Here is a 25801-nt window from a genome sequence, read left to right as displayed (position 1 = left end):
AGCTATTCGCGTGCTTAAAGAGCAATAAATGTCTTTATGGATGGGTCCTACGAAATGGTCCAAGTCTTAAGTGTCTCCAACATGAAATTGCACACAAAAAACACGCTCTCCAGGTGAGTAGGAAAGAACAAAACGATCAACATAAGACAATGTGATATTTTGTTGACCTTGTTGACGCCATACATATAACACTTCCCGCCGTACAGCTTCACTTTCCGCTTTGCAATGAAAAGTTTCGTAATTTTTTAACGCAATGTCCACCCGTTCGTCTCCGAGGAGAGCAGCCTGTAAAGGGTACTTCACCTTGAGCGAAGGAGCGTACTGAGAAGCCAACTTGAAAAGCTCTGGTGTGCAACAATGTGCAGGAAGTGGGCAAGGCAACATTCCGTTGAGTATGATGGACAAGAAATCATACCACAAAATGCACAGCGCATGCTGGTATCCGAGACACGTTGTCATGGATGATTGGCTGCCGTGTACATCCTTTTATATTTCTCCTATGCATTCATTCCCTGACTCTCCAAATTCACTTAGCCTTCTTCAAATCCGCAACAGCCATGGTTAAATGTGTTCTCATATTTATTTCATTACAGGCGCACAGTTACTATCTCCACTTGAACAAGAGAACTAGAGAATGTACTGGGGTAGTGGACAGCTCTCCAGCGGTGAATCACCCGATGTCATAGTCACGATTTATTTGTTGTTGTTCGTAAGGATGTCGGTCCTACTACAAAGATTGATGATGTCCTGGATGATCTTGGCGGTGGTAGTAGGCATACGCACGACAAGACCTTGGCTCCGGACATAGGCACATCCCCGTTGCTGACGCTGACAAAAGAAAAAAGCTGCTTTCGCAACACCTGATGCCCTCTATCAGTTCAACGTTATGCCGTTCGCTCTGTGCATTTCCCAGCGACGACTCAGAGAGTGATGCGGACCCTATACTCCGTGGCTCTGTTGGCACAAGTGCCTTTGCTACGAGGATGATATATGCCAGTTCGTTTTGTGAACACAAAGAAGCACTGCCCCTAGACAGCTCGAGTACTAGTCTGTAGAATATTCGAAATAAACCTAACCAAAGTGGAAACATGGCATGACACACCTGTAAGCTATATTGACTTTTGGACGGATAAAAGTGTCGCATCCGGTCAGTAGCTCCAGCTGTGCAGGAACACCATGCAGCCATATGCATGCATATGGTAGCTGTTACGTTCTTTGCAGTAAACTGGCTAAGTGTCATTGTAACAGCGACAATGCGACCTAAATCACGTACTCGCCCAGAATAAAGTCAGCCTGCTGACGACGCTCCAGGACAGGTCTCTGCATCTCACCGAAAAGGTAGCACTCGACACAGCCGACTGTTGTATACTATACTTGCGATGTGCACGATATACTATTTGTACATTAATATATACATTTTTGCACTTTGCTGCTTCTTTAACTTCTACAGTTCACGTCCAACCTGGTAACACAAACGATGCGATGAACTCTTCGGGCCTACGGGGGACTATGATACCGCGTCGAGTATGGACAGCAGCAGGAAGGTGAGGAAAAACACTTAAAAGGCAACCGCATGACCCAATTAACCTCTGTATCAGTGGGAACAGCGGGGAGAGGGGTCCACGGGGCGCCATCCATCACGGGCCCCCCGGGGCCTGCGCTCAGAGCACGAGCCGGCGATCCTCATTTCCCACGCTCCACCCGAAATACAATACAACAACTGCCCGTCTACAATCTCTGTGTTTACGCAGTCAGAGCTGCTCGCACAGTTCTTCTGCAGAAACCAGCCACATGAAAGGGCGATTCTCAATGGGCTCGGTATGACAGGTGAGCTGTTGACAAGCCTGTGACAGCAACTGCCGCCAACTGTGGCTGGGTTCACACAGTGTACGTAAGCAGCCGTGTTGTCCGAGGTAAATGCTTCAGTGTGTCACGTAGATTAACGATTCCCACCCAAGTGTTGTCACTAACGTCGTTTAATAAGATCTGTATCGCGGGAACGCTAGGGGTGATTCCCAGTGCCGGAAGCGAGGAAATTGACGCATACTGCGGCAGCTTTGCACTCTCCATGAATACTCGTGATATTTGAGTCTGCAGCGCCTGGTAATGGCAGTCGTGGTTTTAAGAAGCGAGATAACTATGACCATGAACGACGCCACAGTGGTCGGCCCGTGGATTAATTTTACCCACCTGAGGGTTCTTTCACGGGCGCCGAAATATCAGCACATGGCACACCGTATTTAATGTCCCTCGCGGAAGACGGCGCGTCTAAGCAACTTGTACCCGCCACCGCGTTGCTGGCGTCCTCGGCCGGGTTCGAAACCGCGATCAGTAAGCGGACAGGGTACCAATTGCTCCACTGAGGCCGGCAGTGGGCAGTATAGTCACGTTCTTCAAAGTTGTTCAGAGTCGATAGTTGATGACTCCCAAAAAAGAAACGGATGTACAGGGCATGATAGCCAACTTGATCTGCGCAAGCAAGTTAATTACGGATTTTAGAGCCTCAAGAACGAGTAACTAATTTAGGTAGTGTAATTACATCTAGGGACTAGTCTTAGGCAGTCACGTAGGACAATAACAGTGCGCTTTGTGTAATTAACTTGTTAAATATAATTAATCCATAGCCCCATCGTGTTGTTTGAAGAAGAAGAATATATGCATCATAATCATAAACCGCGAAACATCTCCGCACCGCTTCTTGCACGACTAAAGCCATCCCGCACGACAGTGTTACTATATAGTGACACTTCTGCCGTTCATCAACGCTCCATCGAAACGGAACCATTCTCATCCCACATCCATAATCACGCAAACGACGAACAAATCACATCATCGGAGCAACGTCCCCGGAGAAGAAACTCCATCGCGATAACATTCATTGAGGGAGGAAAACCACAATCCTTTTACGCCATCCCGATACAGGAGGATATTTTACGATCCCACCATAGAGGGAAGGAGGACAAGCGCAGAAAGTGTCGCCGCCATAATAAAACGTGCCAGGCGCAAAACATAGAGGAGCCCCGTGGCGTAATTAATCACAGCTACTGAGACACAGGCATTAGGCCCCGCAAATGGACTCCGGCATAACGCATTAGCACCACGCCAATGGACGGCGGGAGGGATGGGCTAACACCGGCTTTTATGCCGTCCGTGTACCGGACCTGACTAGCTATTTTATCATAGGCCGAGTGAGAGCCATTAGCGTCCTCGGGTTTTCTGAAACTTGTTAGAAAGAAGACAGGGTACCTCGCGCAGTGTCGTAAAACGGAACGAGGGCCAGGTAGACGGGCCCCGCTTCATGTTTTCTTCTCCCACTCTCACACACACTCTCTGAAATCAACGGGACACGATGTAGGAAAAAAAAAAGTCCCTTAGATAAATTTCCTTTAGAAACTGTGGTAGAAATCTGGCGATAGTGATTGTAAAAGTGACACGGTGTCAGAACGTGTTAGGCGAAGTCGGTTGTATTTTCGTGTATTTTTCAGTTTGTCGTTGCCGCTATAGAGAAATTAATTAAAAAACGTGCGGAATAAACGAGTGACTAATCTCTATTAAGCTCGTGCAGCTGTCGCACTTTTGTCTACAGGCAAAGATAAGGACCTCGGTTGAACATAAAAGTAATAGTAATAAGTATGAAAAGTATAGCTGGTGCAGCATACTTGACGTTGCCGACCTGTCCCTGAGCTGGTTTGACAGTTCGATACCAGGTGTTGTGCTGTTCGTTCTGCCTTCTGTCCATTTTTGGACAGAAGGCAGAACGTCTTTTCCACAGCTCAGGCAGAATGTCTTTTCCCCAAGCTCAGGGATATGTAGCCAACATCAAAGATCTCGGGCCCGCCTTCCTCTTCAGCACTGTATCCCAGTGGATCATCATCGAGGTGCAAAATGCGACGGCATTAAATCAAATCACACAACCATAAATATATGCGACATACCACTACGGGAGTAGCCATCTTTACACTTCTGTGCTGAGATAGGATCCTCACACGAGGTGGCAGCGCACTGACAGAATGCTCGAGTTGTATCACCACGACTGACCCATAGACACTTGGGTGTGTTCGTTGTGACAGAAAAAGTCATCTCTGTCAACGAAGAGATTGGCATCCTATAGGAAATAAGAGACAGCAAGGGTCGTACTGGATACCGTTCGTATGAAGCGTCACCGTGAAGCGTGGCGCTACGCCCTCGGGTCTCTCCTGAAATTCACAGCACAGACCGAATTCACCGACCTAACAGGGGACCGTTAATTCGATAAATTTCGGTCGAATTGATTTCGGCAAAAAAAGGCTGCGTCTCGCACAGCAACACTTTCCAAAGTGTCGGACACGACGGAGCAACCGAACAACATGTTCTGCTGCATCACCAGCAATAGATTACGCGTGGCCTCTTCTTGTTAGGAAATGCGTGTTGTATTTTTATTTTTTTTTTCAACTGCCACCTTTCTTTGCCACGTATCGCTGGTCCAGTTCCTCGCTACCCTATTTTCTGGCGAGTAGGTAATCAATTTCGTCGCTATAATATACTGCTTAAGGGCACATTCCAGGGAGCAGCGGGAAACTCGCACGTGAAAGCAGTTCAAACCTATAGCTATAGGGTGGGGGGCTTGCATGTTGCGCTCAGGGCAGCTGCACGCCAATCACTCGGTGATATTAAATAACTAATTCTATGTTTCTTTTCTCTTGAGCTTCGAGCTTCGTCACCAATTCCACAATTTACGCGCAATAGTATCAGCTTAACATACATTTGTGCTTACGTGAACCTCTACACTATGTTCCTTGTTTTTACGAGGAACATATACAGGTTTACGTCTGCACAAATGTTCATGTCCACGCAGGGCCTCCTGTTGAATGGAATTAAGTTAGCTGCGTCGGAAAGAGACGGATGGAAAGCTTTCAGGCGCCATATGTGAAATGTGGTCCTTGACGAATATCCACGGCGGCAGGCTAAAGAGTTGTTTCGGTACATGTCAGCTGTCAGGGATGTCATCCGTGTTCGGGCGCGGCACGAAAGAAAAACGGGGGTAATATAATGAGTGTAAGCCATGTGGAAACACGAAAGTTGAATTAATGTGACTGCAAGGAAAACAGGGTCGTTGAAACCGAGTTGTGGATTAACGACATGGCGGATGGAACTTATTGCAGGTTGTTAGCCTTACACTCTCAGAAAAAAAGGGTGTGAAAAGGTGGTAACTGCTATGGTTACCACCCAGGTCAGCATAGCGTCTGATAAAGGATGTAAAACGGTGGTAAAATCAATTATCATATATCCAAATTGCTACAAAGAGGCGTACGCCCCCCTCGCTCACCGAATCAGAAGTGGCAACCCTATCATTCGTGGCAGAGAGTGAGGTAGCAGGTAGAACTTTACAACCTTTTAGGACAACATATGCGACAAATATTACCTACTGAAAGGTACAACTGCCCCACCCTTTTTTCTGAGTGTGTACAAAACCGTATACCCAATGTCACGATGATCGCACGGAGATCGCACGCGTTTAACGAACAATGCATTCGAAATAGGACATCTGGGGTACGTATAGTGCACGATACCGGCATCTTAGCAGATTGGTACAAGTCTACAAACTTCTGAACCTCCCCCTCTTTTTTTTTTTTTTTTTTTTCTGCTGCGCTTTCACTTGAAAAGAAGAGGATACAGAGATTGCAGACATCCTTCTCCCCTTCCTAAAGTATGACTGAACTTATGTATTTCATTATGATATTTATATTTTTTATTAGATTCTTTCGATATTTATAAATTTCAAATCCGCATTTCGGGTGTATTTGGTGCATTACTTCAGGAACCCCTTTCGATGTATACCGACACAACACAAAACAATTTAGTGTTCTCGTAGTGTGAATCGCGGGGAATAGACATAAGCAACTCAATGTAGCGACGGAAAAACTAATGTGCGAAGAAAAAGGAAATACTGAGGAAACGTGCCGTCTCGCAGCGTGAACTTTGTTCCTGGAACTGTGAAGTTGTTACACATATGTTTCTCCTGTCGCTGCGCATGTGATCTCGTGGCAACAGCTTACCAGTGTGTGGAAGCAGTGGTTCACTGAATGCTGCAGCCCACAGATGCGCTGCCCTGGCATCACTTTTACTGTCTTACCTGTAAAAAGAGAAAGGAGACTAGTTAGAAACGCGTTGAAGCAATCTGTACCACGTAAACAACGAAATTTAGATATCTTCCGTATAATCAAACTCAAACTCAACGGAATTTAGCCGAGGTAAGTTACATTTAAGGACAAATACGAACACATAAGCCTCCAGACGCCGAAGAATCAATGAAATCAATCAACTCACGAAAAAGGTGCTGACACCATGATTCGAACCTGATTTCCAGGATTTCCGGTCAGATATGGGCCCCGATCTTCAACTTTCACATAGCGATCGTTATCGTTATATTTAAAGTTCGCGCGCTCCAAAGGTAGGCTCGCGCAAGAGCTCGTGGCGAATAACGGGCGTGGCTCAGTGGTTAGCGTGCTTGCCATGCCACGTCGAGACTGGGAGGTACGCGGGTTCGAATCCCGGTGCCGGCTGTGCTGTCTGGGGTTTTTCTGGGTTTTCCTAAGACGCTTTCAGACATATATCGCCACAGTTCCTTTAGAAGTCGGCCCAGGACGCACATTCCCCAGGGCGCCAGCCGTGACGTTGCCCACCTCTGTGAGGCCAACAACGGCGAGCCCTTTTCACCACCGCCACCACGGGTCGAAGTGATGCATTTAACGCGCGTTATGGGATAACGAAAAGTTGAAGATTGGGATAGATCGGGCCCCAGAACTACATCATTCTGGATGACGGTTGACTCCCGGCGGTTCTTATGTGGCGAAATTCTTCCTTAACAGCGTACAGTAACGTTAACAGTGTCTTTATCATGATTGGAAGCAAAACAGCCTCACTAGATTATATCAATAATGGAACTAATATACGACATCAATTACACCTTCCATCTAATGACATAAGTTCAGACAGGGTTGCTCGGTGTTTGCACATAAGAGATTAATCAAACGATCCAAAAAGACTGTGCCCGAACTTCAACGAGGGCCGTGAACTCCTTTATCGTTGTGCGCACAAAGGACTGACACGGCCGGGGGGAATAATACATGAAAAAGAAGCAAATGTGGGACATCCGCATGCGACTGAGCAATTGGTAATGGTACAATGGGAAACGCACGTAGAGAAGACAACGAGATGGAGGCATGCAAGCTCTCGTGACTGTCCGCACGGTGTTGACACGACAAGAGGCCACCAACGTTCTGTCAACGCCAACCTCTCATCCACATGAAGGTGCTATAGTCTGTCCCGCGTCTTCACTAAACGTGTGATAAGGAGTGCCCAATTTTGCATTAGTTGTTAAGCGATGTCCCTATACTTGCCGCGTGCATTCATGCAACGTGTTTCGGGACTGTGTACGCCTCCCTCGTTCATCAACCAAAGGCAGAACGACATTATTCTGAAAAGCTGGTTCACGCAGCCATTTATGCTGCCATGTACCGTTTCATAAGTAGGCACCCAAACAGCTCGGCAACGGCAACACCGCAACCACCGTCTGGTTATAGCGAGTACCGAGGTTGTTCCCGCGTGAAACACCGTAACATCGTTTTCATATCCAATATCGCTCCCTATTCCCTTCAATTCTTCGCGAGACTCGACTAACACCGCGATCTTTGTAAATATGTGAAATTGAGATTGTCACGAAGAGTAATCGATTAGCAGGCACCGTTCGATCGTACAAAGTGTCACTAATTCACGGAGCTTTGTCCAAGTTCTACCCATACTGTGTCAGATACATAGAGCCATAGCGTGCAGACGAGTGCATAGCGAGCGGCTCCTTCCTGTGGCTGGCGATAGGGGCCACTTAAGGAGGCACCAACGGCTCCAGAAGAAAGGGAAACGTTTAATCAATCGGAAGCCGTCGTCAAAGCGGTTATTAAATCACACGCGATGACCTGCCTCTCTAACGGCTTCCTGGCACGCGAGTTCGTTGTAAAAGCGATCACGTGAAGAGGGCGCACCAAAATGCTTCGTTGAGCACTCGCACTGCCTAGACCTCGGAAAAGCGCGCATAAAGGTGCTGATTTTGGAGTGCTACGTTCCAGGTGCGGGGTGCTGAACTAGGCGTGTTAACATGGAGGCATGCAGTTTACCACGAGAGGCAAAATCTATAGCCCATGTGTGGAGTTGTTGCTGTAAAGCCAACACCCTTAAAAAATGAATTTGACCCCATAGCACGCTCCTAGCCAACCATCATCTCGATTGATATCGTTATCTGCCCTGATTTGTTGAAAACGGGAGGCGTACGCCTTTCTTGTGACACTTATGCTGTTCATAATTGTCACAAGAAAGGCGTACGCCTCCCGTTTTCACCAAATCTGGGCAGATGACGATATCATTCGAGATGATGGCTGGCTAGGAACGTGCTATGCGGTGAAGCTCTGCTTTTAGAGTCTATCTCCCATGCATAACGCGGAAAAGGGAATCATACGCAACATACTTTTTAGGTTGGATTTTGAGCGGAAGATAAACTAATAATTATGTGTAGGTGCTTTTCTCCGCTATATTAGGGACAATGGCCCCTCACGTGGTTTATGATATCATACCTCTGCGCGCAAATCTTTGTGTGCGTCATCAAAAACAATTCCAGCGCGCGCGAAGAACTGTCACACACTTTCTCCCCGGAACAGATCAGATAATAGGGTGCGCGATCAATCGGTCTCATAAATTTCCTCAATCCAAAGAAGTCAGGGAGAAACGCCACAGAGGAGAGGAAGACAGGACTGTGTCGCATGCTATTCTGAGGCAAGCTGTTGGCAGGGAAAAAGAAGAGAAACGAGAGAGAGAGAGAGAGAAATACTCTAGCGACATCTGGCAGCTCACACACAGTGGCCATCGTAAACGGCACTCGCCACATGGACAAAAGGCACAAACCTAAATTCTCCCCGCCCGTTCTCTCGTGCCGAATGAAATATTGAGAAAATGCTACTCGGCCTGTTCCCGAAATGTAGCCGATATTACAATCGAGAGAAACGATTTTCAATTTACACCACAGGGGCCCGCTAGGAATACATAAACCTGCCAATATGTACATTGCGGACCGGACATATATATTATGCCGCCGTCCGCGTTATGAAGCCACTTCGCACAGACGGTTGACGGATGGTGCAGCACCAGTGGTTCATTCACGAAAGATGTGGCTTAAAATACACAGAAGGTGTGAAACGCCTTTTGCTAAGAGGGGGTATACATGAAGCTCGCTGTGTTATTGCGCAAACCAGTACAGTTGACTGACAGCAAACCAGTGCAGGCTTCACTCCTAAAACAAAGCTTCACCATATAGCACGCTGAAGGCCAGCCATTGTACAGAGCGATACCTCTATCAGTCTTCATTTGTGGAAAGCGCGGGGAGTACACCTTTTGTGACAATTAACACTTCTGCATAAGTGTCACAAAAAGGCCTACGCCTCCCGTGTTCAACGAACCAGGGGACAGAATGACATCATTCGGGATGATGGTTGGCTAGAAGCGTGCCAAGTGGTGAAGTTCATTTTTAATAGCCCGCGCGAAGCCCACCCCCCTCGCACCACCTCGGGTACGCTAGCGGACATCCTCTACCCCGCTGGTTCTTCAGCCGAACGTTCTACTAAAGCAAGAAACCTTATTCTTATTAAGGCAAGTCTTGCTCAACGACCCATCTAATACTTTGCTCTCTCCGACGAACTCATGCACCCTCTACGCACCTCCATCCTTCTTCTTCTCCTTCGTCTTTTTTTTGCGATAGTATTCGTGAGGACGCCCACTTCTGTGTGGCCAACAACGGCGACCCGATCCTGCCATCACCCCCCCCCCCCCCTCATGTTTAATAGTGTTGCTTCCGTGTTGCCCTTCGAGCGCCGTACACACACTAAAAGGAGAACTTCACCGCATAAGACGCTCTCCACCAACCACTGTGCCGAATGATACAGTTATCGCTTTTGATTTCAGGAGAGGACGGGGCCTTATACACTCTAAAAACAGAGCTTTACCGCATAGCACGGTGAAGGCCAACCGTTGCCCAGAATGATACCGTTACCACTCCCGATTTGTGGAAAGCGCGGGGCGTACGCCTTTTTGGAAAAATTAACGTAACTGCATAAGTGTTAAAAAAGGCGCACGTCCCCCGTTTTTAACCAATCAGGGGGCAGAACGACGTCATTCGGGATGGTGGTTGGCTTAGAGCGTGCTATGTGGTGAAGTTCCGTTTTTAGATGAGAACCGGGTTCGAATCCGGGCGCCGGCTGTGCAGTCTGGGTGCTTTCCCTAAGACGCATAAACGTTGGCACAGTTCCCTGTGACTTAGGCCCTGGACATACGATCCCCCCTGCCATAGTCGTGACGTTGGCCGCTTGGGCATGGCCGAGGCTACGGAAAGCATTTCTATCACCACCACCATCTGTTTTTAGAGTGTATGCTTTTTTGTTGTAACAACAACAGGAGCAACTTTATGGCCATCAAAACTGCCACAAAAAGGCGTACGCCTCCCATTTTGACGATCAGGAAACAGAACGATATCATTCTCTATGACAGTTGATTCCTAGCATGTTATGCCGTGGACTTCTGTTTTTAGCGTGTTTGGTTCACGAAGTACAATTACCGCATTTGTCTGCAACGTGGAGCCAAATAAACAATATTTCCGTTGAACAGTTCATGATGGCGAATAGCAGCAAGAAGACAAGGACATAGGTAGGAGTAGACAGGACAACAGCAGTGCGCTTTTGTTTTAGCGTTGATAGATAGTAGCCCCGGAAGCATGGTACAACACTGCAGGGTCAAGAAACCATGCCCAGTTCCATACAACAATGTTTTTGCTACGCATGTTATAAAAGACATAAAGCCAACAATGGTAAGAACAGTGACAACAATTTCTCTGGTAGATCAGCAGGGTCGCCGCACACCTCACACAAACGTACGATAAACGTCGAAGCAGCCGTCCAAGTGTTCATTGAGAAACATCTAAATAAATGAGGCGCGGAAGTCGATAAAAGGATGATGCACGACCTGAGCCACCCCTCGGGGTGACGCACGGCAACCTGTTTCATTTCGCGGAGCGTTTTTAAAACCATTTTTCATCGTAGCGCCCCCAGTCTACGGGGAAGAGCTGGCAGCAACTGTAACCCGAGAAATAACAATAATAACGTTATCAATAACGCCGTATCAATAACTTTCATTTGCCACCATCCTGAAACCCCCTAATTGGAAAACGAGAAAGCGCCTTTCTTGTTCCGCCCTTCACTCCGTGGCTCCTGCAGCGTCGATTCAAAAATATGACACGGTAAAAGGAAGGCACACGGAGGCAGAAAAGGGCGCTTTTTTATGTGAGGCCTTTAGACGTTTTACGGTATATCTGCTCTGCGCGTAACGTACTTCTTGGTCATCGCCATTCACGGACGCTTCAATTGTAATCTGTCTTTCGCATATATGTAAAAGAGAAAAAACGGGGGGTGGGGGGCGGCAGCGGAGTAACTGAAATGTTGTATCTCTGGCGGTTAAAGCTTTCTGTAGGTGTTCAAGTTCCAACCTGTTCCCTCTCAGCTGCATGGCCATGATATGCTTCAAACCCCTGGATGCAATAAAAGGAAGAAGAAAAAAAAAAAAAGACCCGGCTTGCATCATGTAAATGTTTCAGCTACCGGTTCGTCAGTAAAGAGCACTAAGAGCCGCGACCTTATTTGCCAGCTAGATACAGCGCTGTCCAGTAAACGCTGCAGCCAAAACGCTAAAATATGTACCCTCATTGTACCTAAAAGGAAAGGGATGTAGCAGTGAGAACATATAGGGTGAGAATAGGGTTCGCCACATTGTGCAAGTTTTGATAACTTATTTTCCTTTCTTTTTTTTTACTCAAAGAATGCCACAGTACACCGCTCTTTGTGGACTGATAATTCGCAAGATAATTCATATTTCGCACTGCGGACTGCGCACTTATAGTCTTAGGGGATCTGAAATGAACAATTTGTGGTGATACCCCCTTATATTCTCTAACGCATTAAACCGCCGTATGGTCTGTTGTTTGTATAGCACGTTCAAATTTTGTGCTGGCATACCAGCTCGAGTGGCTCAGTGGTTAGCGTGGTGCTGGTCATGTCACGTCGGGACTGGGGGGTACCCGGGCTCAAATCCCGGTGCCGGCTATGCTGTCTGGAGTTTTTCCTGGGTTTTCCTCAGACGCTTTCAGACATGTGTCGGCACAGTTCCCTTAGAAGCCGGCCCAGGAGGTACATTTCCCAAGGGCGTTAATCGTAACGTTGCCCACCTCTGTGAGGCCGACAACGGCGACCCCTTTTCACCGCCACCACCGCCTTCTACTGGCCTGAAAAATTGTTCCGGTAAGCAAGGGACCAAAAACGTGTCCTCGAGTGTCGTGGTAATTTTGAAGTCGACTGTGTTATCGCAGTTTGTTCCGCGAATCAGGAACCATTATTTTAAAGCAATGCAAAAGGTCTATGTTTTCCGAAAGCTATCTCGTCTCAGTTACAGTCGTTAGACCAGCCAATAACGTCAAGCCGCCAACACCACGAACACCACTAAAACCGCCAAGTTGGAGGATAAACGTCTGTAGAGGGGGGATACGAATTCCGTCGCTTCCACAAGTTCTCCTTGCAAGATAACAATGATAAAGTGAGCTCCGTCGGTAGCAGAGGAAGAAAGCGATACAACTTAAGCAGCACAATGTACTGAAAGTCCAGTGCAATAGGGTGGACGGTATGTGTCTTATCAATGTTCTTTAGTTTCACGAGTTCGTTCAAGGCCTTCCACCTGCCCGTCCACCCCTATTGCACTGGACTGGACGAAAACATTTTTTCTGTGTGTTCTTGCTCACCCTTATCACTTTTACGGCAGTGAGTCAACAGTTGTTTACAAATTTGAATGCATGCAGAAAGAGTTTTTTTTTTTTTCGTTTCCATCAGAGATGGCTGTAGCCCCAGACAAAAAGCTACCAGTCTTAGTATTTAGAGAAGGCACCCGGTGAGGTTACAAAAAAAGATGGACTAACCGACCAATCTGCTGCCGGCATAACTTTCCGAATTCGTTCGTCACAGTACGAGAAATCCTCACATGGCTATCTGGTAGAAATTACATTTCTTATACCAGACTCATGTGGTCACTGTCGTCTCGGACACACCTTCTCTGCAAACTGGCCGCCATCTTTGGTAGCCAGAGTGAGAAGCGCAACACATTCCTTCCTGACCAATTGCAAGAGGCAGATCGTCCGTGCTCGCTCCACCGTTCGCGTCGCCATTGGCTGAAGAATTCTATTCCTTTCGTTCAAATTTCCGAAAACAACGACGCCCACTTCCTCCATCTTTTTCCTTTTTCAAGTTATTTCTTCACTCGAGAGAGAGAGAGCGTGAGAGGGAGAGAAAAGGATAACCTGCCGATAGGAAAATTTCAGCGGGATGAAATTCCCCAGAAGATGAAATATGGATAAAAAAGGCCTTCCTCCGGAACGAGAGGCAGTTCTTCAATATTGCATCCGCCTCTGAAATAAAAAAAAAGTTTCGCCATTCCAACCGACATACACATCGAATACCATCGGTGGCCGACAAACGCTGTTTTATTTGCCCTTCCAGCTCACATATGAGTGTTGAGCTCAAAGTCAGGACGTAAACAATAAAGGTCATTCCATTCCAACAATTGGAAGAGCCACTTGTGTTCTCGCGAACGAGAAATCTATACATCATTTCTTGTTTCTTCGCGTTTATACTGCGCTCAATTTTTATATGGGCCCTCTCTTTCCTCATTGAGTTATATGCCGACAGGCGATACCGAGAAAAGTTTTTTTTTTTCTCTCTCTCTCTCTCCTTATTTCGGGGGCCGCTCCATCCTTACCATGACGTGGAAAACTGAAAGAAACGCTTATATATTTGAAGGCATTGCTTCCTTTGCTGGGAAAAGAATGGCTTCTTTCATTTCCGGCCTAACACAAACACGACGAAGGAGGCTGGTGAGATGAAACCTATCGCGGACTCGAGACATGAGGGCGCCACTCTTATCGTTTTTTCGGTTTCTAACACGCTTGTGCTATATACTCGGTACAGGACCCGCAGGGGAAGAAAGAGAAAAAAAATCTATTGACGATTTCTCGTGCGTGTCTTTTGACATATCGATCTGTTAATCATCCCACAATGATAATTATCGTTAGGTCGCGAGACAACTATGATCATGAGTGAAGCCACAGTGGTCGGTCTGAGGATTAACTTTGCCCACCTAATGGTGGTCTAACCAACTTTTTTACCGCTTTCAAGCAGGTGCCAGTCAGCAACTTTCTCCCGTATGGTTGACAGTTTCTCTGTAAAGGCCGCAAGGCCAGTTCAGCAAAATGTCCAGCGTGTGAAACTGTGGAAAACACGGAACACATCCTCATGCACTGCACAAGATATGCACCCCAAAGAGCTACATTGAAGTCTGCTCTATACCGCTTGGACAATAGAACCTTCGATACAGTGAAGGTACTGGGTGCATGGGAGCCCAAGAAGAGAAATGCAGCGTTGTCAGCACATGTAAACTTTATAGTGAGCAGTGGTATCGAAACTGTATCTTAGGAGCGCGTGCTAGGCATCCTCATTCTCATCCTTTAAAGGGGATGCAGATATGCATGTGCATATGCAGTTCGTGGAGAGGGCAGGCTGATGTTTCTCTTTCTTTTTGCCTTTAGATTTTTCTTTTTTATTTCTGTGGGATTCATTCATCTAGAGATTTATTATGGGAGCAGCAGAATTCGTCGGGTGACGAATTCAATTTCGAATTCTCCTTTTTTACGTTCAAGCTCAAACTCAACTTTCTCTTCGAAAAGGAAGAAGAAATAATCATACCGTGCAAGACATTCCAAGCCGAGCGGTGAATCACCTCTTAGTTTCAATGCTGCCACAATATTGTTAAACCAGACCCATATGCGACGAGCTCGCTCCTAACTCCCCATTCATCATCTCAAAATAAAGTTGTTGTTGTTGTTGTTGAGGTCGCTCCTGAAACCGTAATTTTGTGACTTACAACACGACACGAGGATATGGAAGCGCCGTATAGGGGAGCGAAAGCAAAACCACATGGAGCGCGTTACGTATTTAAAACGTACCAAATAATGATTGTCGCCATCTGCACAGGGAGACGTCGTGGAAAACGAAAGTGCGAAGCGCAAACAACGGGATCTGCAATTCTCGCTTTAAGTATTCATTCGTTATTACTACAGCTGGTATAGTGTTGTTGTAGTCACATATACCGTCGCTGAGAACACTGCATGCAACATTCAACGTTCAAGCAGAGAAGGGAAATTGCTTCCTTATGACTTGCCAAGCGCTTCATCGCAATATGAAGCGACAATTCCCATAGAAATTGAGAGCATCTCCTTCTCGTTCAACATCTTGTACTTCGTTGAGAGAGAAAGAGAGAGAAAAAAAAAAATCAGATTGCAGCGTAGACGTGATAATGCATTCGCGGAGAGGAAAAGTTAAATAAACACTATCCCCCTGGTGCTTTAAGGGTTAATATTGCGACATATGTCATTATTGTAGCTAACTGTAGCTGACCTGAAATCCTGCGCTATCAACGTTAAAAAAAATACATTTTTATGCTGACTCCAACTTAGATATATAATATCAAGAACCTTCGTGGTATTATGAAACGCTTTTGCCCTAGTGAAAGACAGTACAGGCGTCACCGCTACGGTAACGCAAAGGAAAGACAGGAACATAATTAATTTATACAAATATAGATTAGATGAGACATCCGGTGTTCAAACTATTCCACGCATATAAGAAGCCGTAACTCTGTAGCCTATTTTCGTCTAGATTGTAAAAGCATTCCTAGAAATAAGGAAGTGAAGGACACGCGAACATTACTATCTTGGCTTGACGAACTTGAGTGAGCTCGTCCTCCTATTTGACTGCCACACGGCTCTCTCCATGCAGAAGTCTCCCCGCGGAGTTAAGAGGACCGCATTTCCTCCTGAACTGCAGTAATCATGGTGAGCGAAAGGTCAGTAACAGAGAGAACGGACACAAGGGGGCGACGAGGTGCTCTAATTAAGTGGACACCTGCGAGTCACAAGGAGGGACGTGACACTGCCGATTCGCAATTAAAAGCCAATTCATTAGTCGCGAAAGATGCCTCGGCTGATTCTGCATTCCTTACGTTAGCAATCATCGCGAGGTGGAAAGTCGCGCTGGAAGCTTCCTTAGCTGTGCATTTGCACGTACTCTTTAATATCTGTTGTTATGCACTTGACAAGATAAAGGCATCTTTCATTACGCAAGGTGAATTTTTGGCTTTTTAGTGGCTCGAACGGCAAGACTGATTTGCCAGTGTGCAAGAAAATGCGAATGGCAAACGTAAATGCTGACGTGGTGTACGTAGATCCTGAAAACAGAATCCTCCGCACACGTTCTGCGGTGAAATGATGCTCAAAACCAACTAACATTCAGAATGATATTGTTTGGGAACGTGTTACTTTCCATAATAAGGCACATGACATATTCTTTCATGAAATCACAAGTGATAACTGCCCTCATTGGCCGCAATGGTTGGTGTAAAGTATGTTATGAGGTGAACTTTTGTTTTAGAGCTTGTGTATGCGTGCACTCTAAAAAAATAATAATAAGGTGGGGGTGTTGTAACTCCTTTTTGGGTAGTATACCCTTGCCACATTGTACACTCGTACACCATACACACTCCAAAGGGAGTGATATATATGTGGCAAGGGCGTACTCCCCAAAAAGGAGTTACAACACACCTTTTTTTTTTTAAGAGTGTAGTGGTGTCGTGCATCTCTTGAAGTCGTATCGACTATCAGCCGGCATTGTATATCGAATAGGTACATTTCCGTGGTGGTGGTGGTGTGCCGTATAGAGGGGGACAATGTGAGGTCTGCCTACCCATGTATGGCGGCATGGTTTGGTCCATTTCCAAATGCACAAAGATGTAAGGTTTCGTGACGATTCACACGTAGCAAGAGCCACTGTGAACGTTTAACTCCTATCGAATAGTACGGAAGCGACGTACATTTCGGATATTCACATTTGTCGTATGCATGTTACTAGGGGGTTGTAGGAAACCGTTCCTTTTCCGCAACGCTACCAGCTAATAGCTGATTGGCTGATAGCGATACGGAAAAGGAATCGGAGCGCGCTCACGTGTTTCTAATACTCCCTACTGTCTTGTGCAACCCGATGACGTTACAGAAGTTGCTAAGGCCTACAGCAGCACATTCACCATGAAGGCAAAGAACTCCAGCTGCCGAGACATCGCTTCATACCCCTCAGAAGAAAGAACAAGAGTGAACGAAACGATGATGCACTGCTAACAAGCCAACTCAAACGAAATGATAAAAGAGTAAACCAGCAATGTTGAAATGGCTACTTTAAATCCATAACTAACAACAAGGAAGCAAGTGAGCTCGGTACGTTAAACGCTGTTGCCACTATCATGGCGAGGGAAGCCCTCTTCGCTGAAGGGGAATCTCTTTACTGGCCCTGATTATGACGTCGTAAACAGGAGAGGGATGAAGTAAAAAGAAGTGAGAACAATGGTAGAACTCCTCTCTTCGCCGACCAGGGTCGGGTTAATCCCGATACAGCTACTCCAACGAGAGTATCTAATAAAACTAGAGTGGCAGGGGGAATAATTCGCGGTTTTCAGGAACCTCAATCCCGGTGGGGTTCCCCGAATTGAAAAGGGTAAAGGCAAACACACGTAGGTGTTTCTGCCGCGATAAGCAAATGGAATTTAAACGCTGCGCTTCTCCCTACACAGAGCAACTCCGTGGGGTTCTGTCGGACGATGTGGGAGCGGGTTGTCGGACATTTTACCACGCTGCTCGACTTTCCTGGAAAGCGGGCAAATGGAGGTGGAAAAGGCACGTGGACTGAATGGCGCTGTCAAAGGGATATATAAAAGAGCAGGATAACTAGATATATCCTACATAGAATAGACAAATGTCAATATACCTTTTTGGGCTGTCTCGAATGCGTTTCAATCTTTTCTTTTTTTCCTTCTGGCTCGCATGAGATGAAACACACAACGGTAATGCAGAATGTCATTACGTAATAGCACAAGAGGTATTCCTAGCTTTCATTATTATTATTATTATTAGGCGAAACCATTAGTCGGAGGCACGACGTTTCATGTTAGTAAACACAGATAGATAGATTTCATGTTAGTAAACACACCTATCTTGTCAGCTGTGACAGGGTATAATACTAGAGGCGCATAATTGCTTTTTATTTGTTGGGCTTTACTTAAAATTTTCACCCCTTCTTATTAAACTCAATTTGACAAGGCTTGTGTAACACGAGGTGCACGAAATGCACCGCGGAATTCCAGGTTGCTTTATCATCCAACGTAGTCACTGCATATCCTAATGAAGCGTTGCCGGCTGTATTGAACTGTTGGGCACTTGGTAAAGAGCATCCACGTTCACCTACGCAGCCGCATGAAATCTCTCGTAGGCCCATTTGCGCACTGCGTCCAATTTTCCTCCGTCAATATATCTAAACGTCCGACGCGAACGGTGCAGCCATGCTTGCACGAATGGAGTCACAAACAAACAGGCAACCATCGCCAAAATAAATGTCCCGTGCTGCCCTTTATCGCAAAATGGACTGATGGAAGAAATAAGAAGGGAGGAAGGCCGAGCGGAACGACTGCCAATGACAGGCTCGCCGGACGCCGACATATAACTAATGACGGCATATCGGCGACCCTTTCCACTGACCGTCCCTAATAACTCCCATATCGGGAGAAGGTGAAGGGACACAAAAGGGGGATGCCAGTTCGGCTATAGGAAAATGGCTCGTCTCAAACGTCTCGCATGCCAGCGTAACCACGATCACCGGCCCATTACACTGCGAGGAACACCAAGCTGATACGGCATCCCTTGTTTATCTCGTGTTGCTTGCTTGTCCCAGCCATCGAGCAGGGGGGAGACAAGGAAGGCTGGGGGGAGAGAGAAATTCGCAACGAATATGAGGAATTTGCTTCTTCTGCATCGACGTCGTTATGTTTGTTTAGTTATAGAAATGTTTCGGTTGGGAGCAGAAGAACGTCCTATGCATAGGTTGGGCAATTTGACTTTTGGGGTAATATGAAGACGGAAAGGTAAGCTGATCTGGTTTCTTACTGCTTTGGTTAATCCAACAATTTAGGCGAGTAATTCTCATAAACACGACCGTCATAACAAATTTACTTGCAGTGTCTCTTATACTGGACGAGGTATCACATAGAAATACCCCGAAGTGCCAGTACCCTTCGTGTTCTCATTCGCATTTCCGTTTCCTGAACTAATATCTTTAAAAAGGGTTTAGCGTAATAGCATTTAAGCGAATGCGTTCTGTGCGAGTTCCTAGGGAACGGGATGCAGTATTTTAAAATGTTGCAGCGACAAGCTCAGGGTTTCAGCATTCGCCCGAACATATTCCCACTGAGGAATATTTCAGTAATGAAGGAAAACATGTGCGTCAAGACACGTTACGAAATGGCTCCACTAACTTTCACGCCACATATGTTGTCACATTAATATAACGACATAACATAACACTAATATACAAACGAAATGACTGCGCATAGAAGCTTTGTTGTGTTGAACTTTCCGACATTTTCATTTGGACGCAATGTGTCGTTACTTCGACTAAATAATAGCAGTTGTGGAAAACGTAGTGAAAAGTAGGGGGATTCGAAACATGGTGACATTTCAGCAGCTGCAATTACTTGAAGGAACAAGTATGCAACGGGGTAATGCGAGGTTTAATGTTGACTTCGTCCATCTATGTGTCCTTACCTCCAGCTACTACTTTGTTTTAGTACTTGACGGATTTTCATTTTCTTTTTGAATGCCAAAAAGTTAATAAAGTGGAGGTTAGTCACTTTGCGAAGGAAGCATCGAAGTACAGTGGGAAGAGGGAAAGAGATGCGTAGTTAAAAAAATGGGCCACCATGAACGTTGCTCGCGCGGTTAATTGTAGTTTCAAACTAATACTTACTTTTCATGAATATTTTCTACCCATTTACCGCACGTACTTTGCTCGTGATATTACCGAATTTAGGTTAAATTTAGGGTACAGGTTTCCATATTTTTTCTTACTATGCCTTACCATACCTTACCTAAATTGCGATGCATTTCAACCCGTGCCTATATTATTGTATTCTACGCGCCTTTCAAAGCACCTTGTACATGTCTAGCAACACAGATAAAAATGTCCGGAATAGCATTGAAGTTCTGCCCTACGACCCGAGCCATCACATCCCGGGGAGGAGTCTGAAGTGAAAGAAAACTAGATTTGAGGGTCGTACTGCCATGTTTTATTCAGGTGGTTCCATCTCATAAACAAACTTGGAAGGAGAGAACTGCATTCCGCGGAGATCCTCAACAGGGTTGTCGTAGTACTCTTCCGAATTTCAAGAGGACGTGTCCCGATTGGCGATGCGTTGGCAGGTCGGGATCAATATTTAACGTTGTGCTCGCCACCCCCTATTTGTGCTCTGCCCTGCAAGAGTTCGGAGGCGTTGAGAAATTGGGCTTCTTGTTGGCTGTCGAGTAGGACACGTCCACTGAGAACCCGATGTAACTGCGCCGTTAACGTTGGAGGGAAAAGGAAGAAAAACACGGCGGATTGCGCGCAGTGGCGCTGGAGAATGAGCCACGCCAATAATAATTGAAAGAAATTAACGGAAGATTGTGCAGTAGAATGAAATTAACAATGAACGTTCTCAGTATTTCTCTCTCTTTTTATTTTTCTTCTTCATTTCGATGAGATATGGCTTCGCACCGTGACCGCACGATATAAAGGCACAGAACATAATCAAAATTCAGGTCTCGCGAGCACGGTACAACAACAACAGATATATTAATGACAACAATAACAATAGATAAATTAATGATGATGAGTGGGGAAACGCGCCACACGGCAAAAACAGCGGCATGCACGACCTTTCTGAGCATTCGACGTTGCAGGAAACACTATCTCTCACTGACACGTCGACGCCGACTGGCGTTCATGCCCCACCTGCAACAACTATTCATGACTTAGGGATATCAGCTACATTAGATACCATGATTCTTAACGAGGAAGGTATAAGATAGCGTAAAAACAGCCACCAAGCAGCACAATGCACTAAAAGTCGGGTGCAATAGGGGTGGACGGTATGTGTCTTATCAATGTTCTTTAGTTTCATGAGTATGTTCAAGGTCTTCCACCTACCCGTCCACCCCTATTGCACCCGACTTTCAGTACATTGTGCTGCTTGGGTCCGTATTTCGGCTCATCGCCCAAACGCTTAGGTGTCACGAATCGAACTCAGAACGGGAAGTCACCGCAAGGTCGCGAGAACATCCTAACAGTGACACCCCCCCCCCCCCATAATCCTTCTCTCTCTTTTTTAGTGGAGCGCAGCAGGCGCTTCCCGCTCCAATGGCACCGCCGCTCCTGTCACACGGAAATGCTCACAGTGCCAGATAACTGCTGCTACTCCATGTCAGCACAACAGACCGTGTCCGATGCGATACAGGAAATAAAAAATAAAAAGAAACAAGAAACACAGAAAGCCGAACAGATCTTCCGCGGAGGTCCATCCATAACCCACAGGCGGGGAGCCTCCTGAAAAAGACGCGATAACCGAGAACAGCCCTCCCAAAAAATACATGGTCAAGCCGGGAAAGTTATCCTCGTTTTTCTCTGTGGCAAGGGATTGCAACATACGGCAAGCGAAGACCACGTTGCCACTTGCATGTACTTTCGCTGGCCCGCAGACTGATGGAGGGATTCCACGGCGGTGCTGAAATTTATCGGCCCAAGGCGCGCGAGACCGCTTCTGCTTTATCGAACATCCCTCGACTTGGGTTCTAGGATTACGCTACGGCCAATGGAATGACCACTGTGCGACGTGAATGGGTATCACAGCCCGCACTTCTTTGTTGGTTTATTACGCGCCTGCTTTCTTGGAGACGAAGTATGCATTCAACATCCAACGAACATTTCTCATAATAACAGGGGCGCCTTTCAGCGTGGGGCTACTCTTTTCTTACATACAGGTACTGATACTAAAAAACCTTAGATCACGAATAGCACTTTTGAAAACATGATAAACATTGAATAATTTATTCCCAATGCGGGAGTGACGCTCGCCAAATCTGAGGACGCTGACAACAACGTTTTGTTGGAGCTTTGGGGCACGTTTTGCATTTTAGATCAGCCCTGTGAAATCTAAATCTCCTACGAAATTTGTCGCCGGCGGGGACACCCGCACTTTCGACAAACCGATCATGGTATCATTTTGTGCAGTGGCCGGCTTTCAGCGTGTTACGTAGTCAAGCTCTCTTTTAATAGTGTACCAACCCCTACCGTGTCTTCAAATCGACTAAGTTCTCGGACATATATAAAAGAAGAATTCGTCTGCTACTGCGATTCGCCGTTCTGCGAATTCAGGAACTCGCAAATGATTGCAGCCAACTTGGAACCTGTACACCTGAATCTGTAGACAAAAAATGCCAACACGCTTTTCAGAAAATCAGTCTTGAGAAAGATATAGGGCAGCTTTGCGCTTATTTTAAAGTTTTCCCGGGGACGTTCAATCACTACTCGCAGACGATGGTGTTCGTCTCCGTGGCTACGACTAAAAGGTGAAAGCACGCTCGTGATTGGCTACCGCCGTTGAAAACACTATCCTGATTGGCTGACTCTCAGTTGTTACGTTACGTCGACGAGTAAGCAGCCTTTCTCTATCTATGTGGTGTTGTCTAAAAGCACTACACGCCGTTAGGCACAACGTAGGACTTCGATCCCTACTGTGAAGTTCGTCATAACATTTCTAATAAATTACTCTCTAGCAACGTGATTGCAACAAGCTGTGTGCTGCACGCAAAGCAAATCCCTTGCGAGGTTAACGTTCACATCAGTCCTCTAGCAGTGTACGAGAAACTCCACTCCGCTTACTGTTTATTTCTGAAAAGGTGGGCGAATACTCTAGGGAGACATAGCAAACACATCTTAGGTGTAGGTTTACGGTTAGAGACTAGTGGGCTCTCATACCGGGGCAATGTAATCTAAAGCCGGCAAGTATCCCAAATCCAGCAAGTATCCAGAAACAACCGTACCGGTATCCAGCAAGTATCCTGAATGTGGCTCCAGTCACGCTACAATGCAAAGGTACTTTCAGCGAAAAGAAATCGAACGCGTTGCTCATAAACGGCGATCCACTGTAAGCAGTCTGAGCTAAACTATCTATAACGAAAGTGCCCTCCCCACCAGGATACGTCCATACGAATATTCCGCCTCCAAAGATGCACGGAGAAAAGAACCTGCTTGAGATACTAATACGATGTCTTATTGTGGACATTAATGTTTACTGCAACAACGCGGAACAATGACTCACGCTCCACATTACTGATGCTCATTTGTTCACTCCCATGCAGAACTACTCATCCTCTGTAATTGCGTTATTCTATCTCCTACGTAAATCCCATAGAAAACCTGCTTGTCTCTCACTCAGCTGCCCGATACTACTGGTCGACACTACATCGCGTGGAGAAATGCAGTGAACGTACCTGGAAGGAAAAAATTTGTTGTCATCCGTCCCCGCATGCTAAAGTGGGCTCGTGCAGAAGCAAAGCTCGGATGGCCCACACGAGATCATGAACCGCGCAGCGAGTAGCAGCCGTGTTGCATGTGCGAGCTCCACAGGTGTCGTAGGCTGATAGGCAACATCTTTGTGCTCGTCTCGCGTATATGCCTCGCAAATGGACCGAGGGAACATCTGCCAGCGCATCTATCTTCGTCCGCCCATATGCATGAGCGACCATTGTGCATTCTCCGTGCGACTATGTACGTGCCACCGACATTTCACTCCGCTTCCTGTGCAGCCATCCTCCACATGTTCGACATTACATAATCAATGTAAGGTAAGGCAAGATGGATATATTGGCTCCTATGTCTCCATACTCATCATACATAATACAACTTTCTCCGAACACATTACCAGGAAAGACTCAAATCGACCAGGTAAACAGCGTGCCAAAGGGGTGGTTATCGTTTCACTGTGTCTGGGGTGGTTGAGTGGTAAGGTGTAGTACGCTCCGGTTAACGTTTGGTGTCACCAGTGTACGATACGCCTGTCGGTTGCCGAAGATAACAAAGGTTACGATATAGTCGCCAAGCATCTCCCAAGGAACTCAAACGTCGCCTGTGCAGCTTTGTTGTTCATCTCTTTCCCTTTCCTGCGACTACGACTTGGAGCGCTGTTGGCAGCAACCAGCGATGGCAAATATGTTTGCTTCTTCACAGTGAAATTTCACACCTGAGCATGTTTCGATTTCCACGCAGACGTTCCGTAATGAGAGGTATCTTTTGGTAATGAGATGCTATAGTGGAGTATTTTTTTATGTAACACGTCTAGTTTCGCGAAATGGTTTTGCTATAGTGAAGCAGATACCGCACCATTCTCTTCTAGCCGTTCACAGCTGTCCCACGTGAGAGATATCCAGCAGGGAAGATGATGCGAAACTTCGCAAACTTAAAGAACAATTAGTCTGTTTCGAAACCCTGTCTCATTCGTCAAGCTGTTCATAAGGAGCCACCATGCAAAATATTTTCGCTCTGTGTGTATTGTCAGAGAGCGATCAAATTTAGAAAAAACACTCGCAGAAAGCAGCCTCTCTCGCCTGACGTCAGCAAATCTCCGTGAATTTTGTCTTTCTTTTTTCTTGGCGTGGCGTCAAGTGATCGGTCCTGCCACGGGGATAGGTGACGTCAGGATGTACCCTCCCCCCTCCCTCGTTCTCTTACACGTACCTTCCAGGACAGGAGGACTTTTGAAAGGTGTGCGGAACAGCGGCCTCCCAAGCGCGCTGCAGGTACGTGCGGTCGTCCTTCTTTTGCAAGTGCTCGTGTTATTCGTCGCAGAACACGCCGCAGCCAAGAAAAAAAAAAAACTGTGGGGGCCGTATCGACGTTCCTTTAAAGGGGCAGTGAAAGGCCCGACCTCCACGAGAAGCAACGAGAGTTCGTGTACAAAAACGATGATCGTAGTCGACATGTAGGTATCGCACTCAAGAGGTCATAAACTTGTATGCGTATCAGATGATGTTCTACTCCTTCATAGAGAATGAGTGCGGTTGACGTCACGGGGACGGGAACCCGGTGGGTGTGCCTGTCGAATGGCTCGCTCGCAATGGCTGTGCTTCTTACGTCACGGCCGCGCAGACAAGGTCACGCATGCAAGTGTCATTTTACGGGGCGTTTTTGCAACGTTACGGAAAGTAACTCATCGGTAAGCTGTGCCAGTGTGGCGTAGCCGATAGCGCACTTGACCGACAACCGAGAGGTGTGTGGTTCGATTTCCGACGCTCTCTGGCTTTTTCAGCGACTGCCGTATTTGAATTACTCACGCTTTTGTAAATTGAATTGTATAAATATAAGACACCGTTTAACAAAATTACTTTGCGCTGTCGTACCCGACAGGCTGCTTTATCGGCGAAGCTGAGTTTCGAGCAATCCTCTATGTCATTTCACTGCTCCTTTAAACAATGAGGGGTTGCTATGACAGCGCCTTCAAGCGCGACTTGTGATTGGGATAACTACCACGAACCACTCTTGTCAATTCGTGCGACATATATGACGGGTGACCGGGCGACACACAGCTAGAAACGATGTTTTGAACGTTGTGCATGATAGACGAGGTGCACACTGGCTCGCTAGACTTAGCTGCCGTATCGTTGCACACCCAGTACTATTGTAACTTTCTGCTACAAAATGCACTTGGGCTCTTGACAATTTTCTCT

General features: G+C 46.5%; 1 protein-coding gene across 1 annotated transcript in view; it reads right to left on the bottom strand.

Moving 5' to 3' along the window:
• The window catches only part of LOC135385702 (POU domain, class 2, transcription factor 3-like), a 264054-nt gene that overhangs the window by 127256 nt on the left and 110997 nt on the right, over positions 1-25801 (bottom strand). The window contains exon 3 of the mRNA XM_064615169.1: positions 6036-6112. Within this exon, the coding sequence (XP_064471239.1) occupies positions 6036-6112 (77 nt within the window). The remainder of the gene's footprint in view (positions 1-6035; positions 6113-25801) is intronic.

Source organism: Ornithodoros turicata, chromosome 2 (genome assembly GCF_037126465.1).
Source record: "Ornithodoros turicata isolate Travis chromosome 2, ASM3712646v1, whole genome shotgun sequence".
Classification (NCBI taxonomy): Eukaryota; Metazoa; Arthropoda; class Arachnida; order Ixodida; family Argasidae; genus Ornithodoros; species Ornithodoros turicata.
This window is presented reverse-complemented; position numbering and strand designations above follow the sequence as displayed.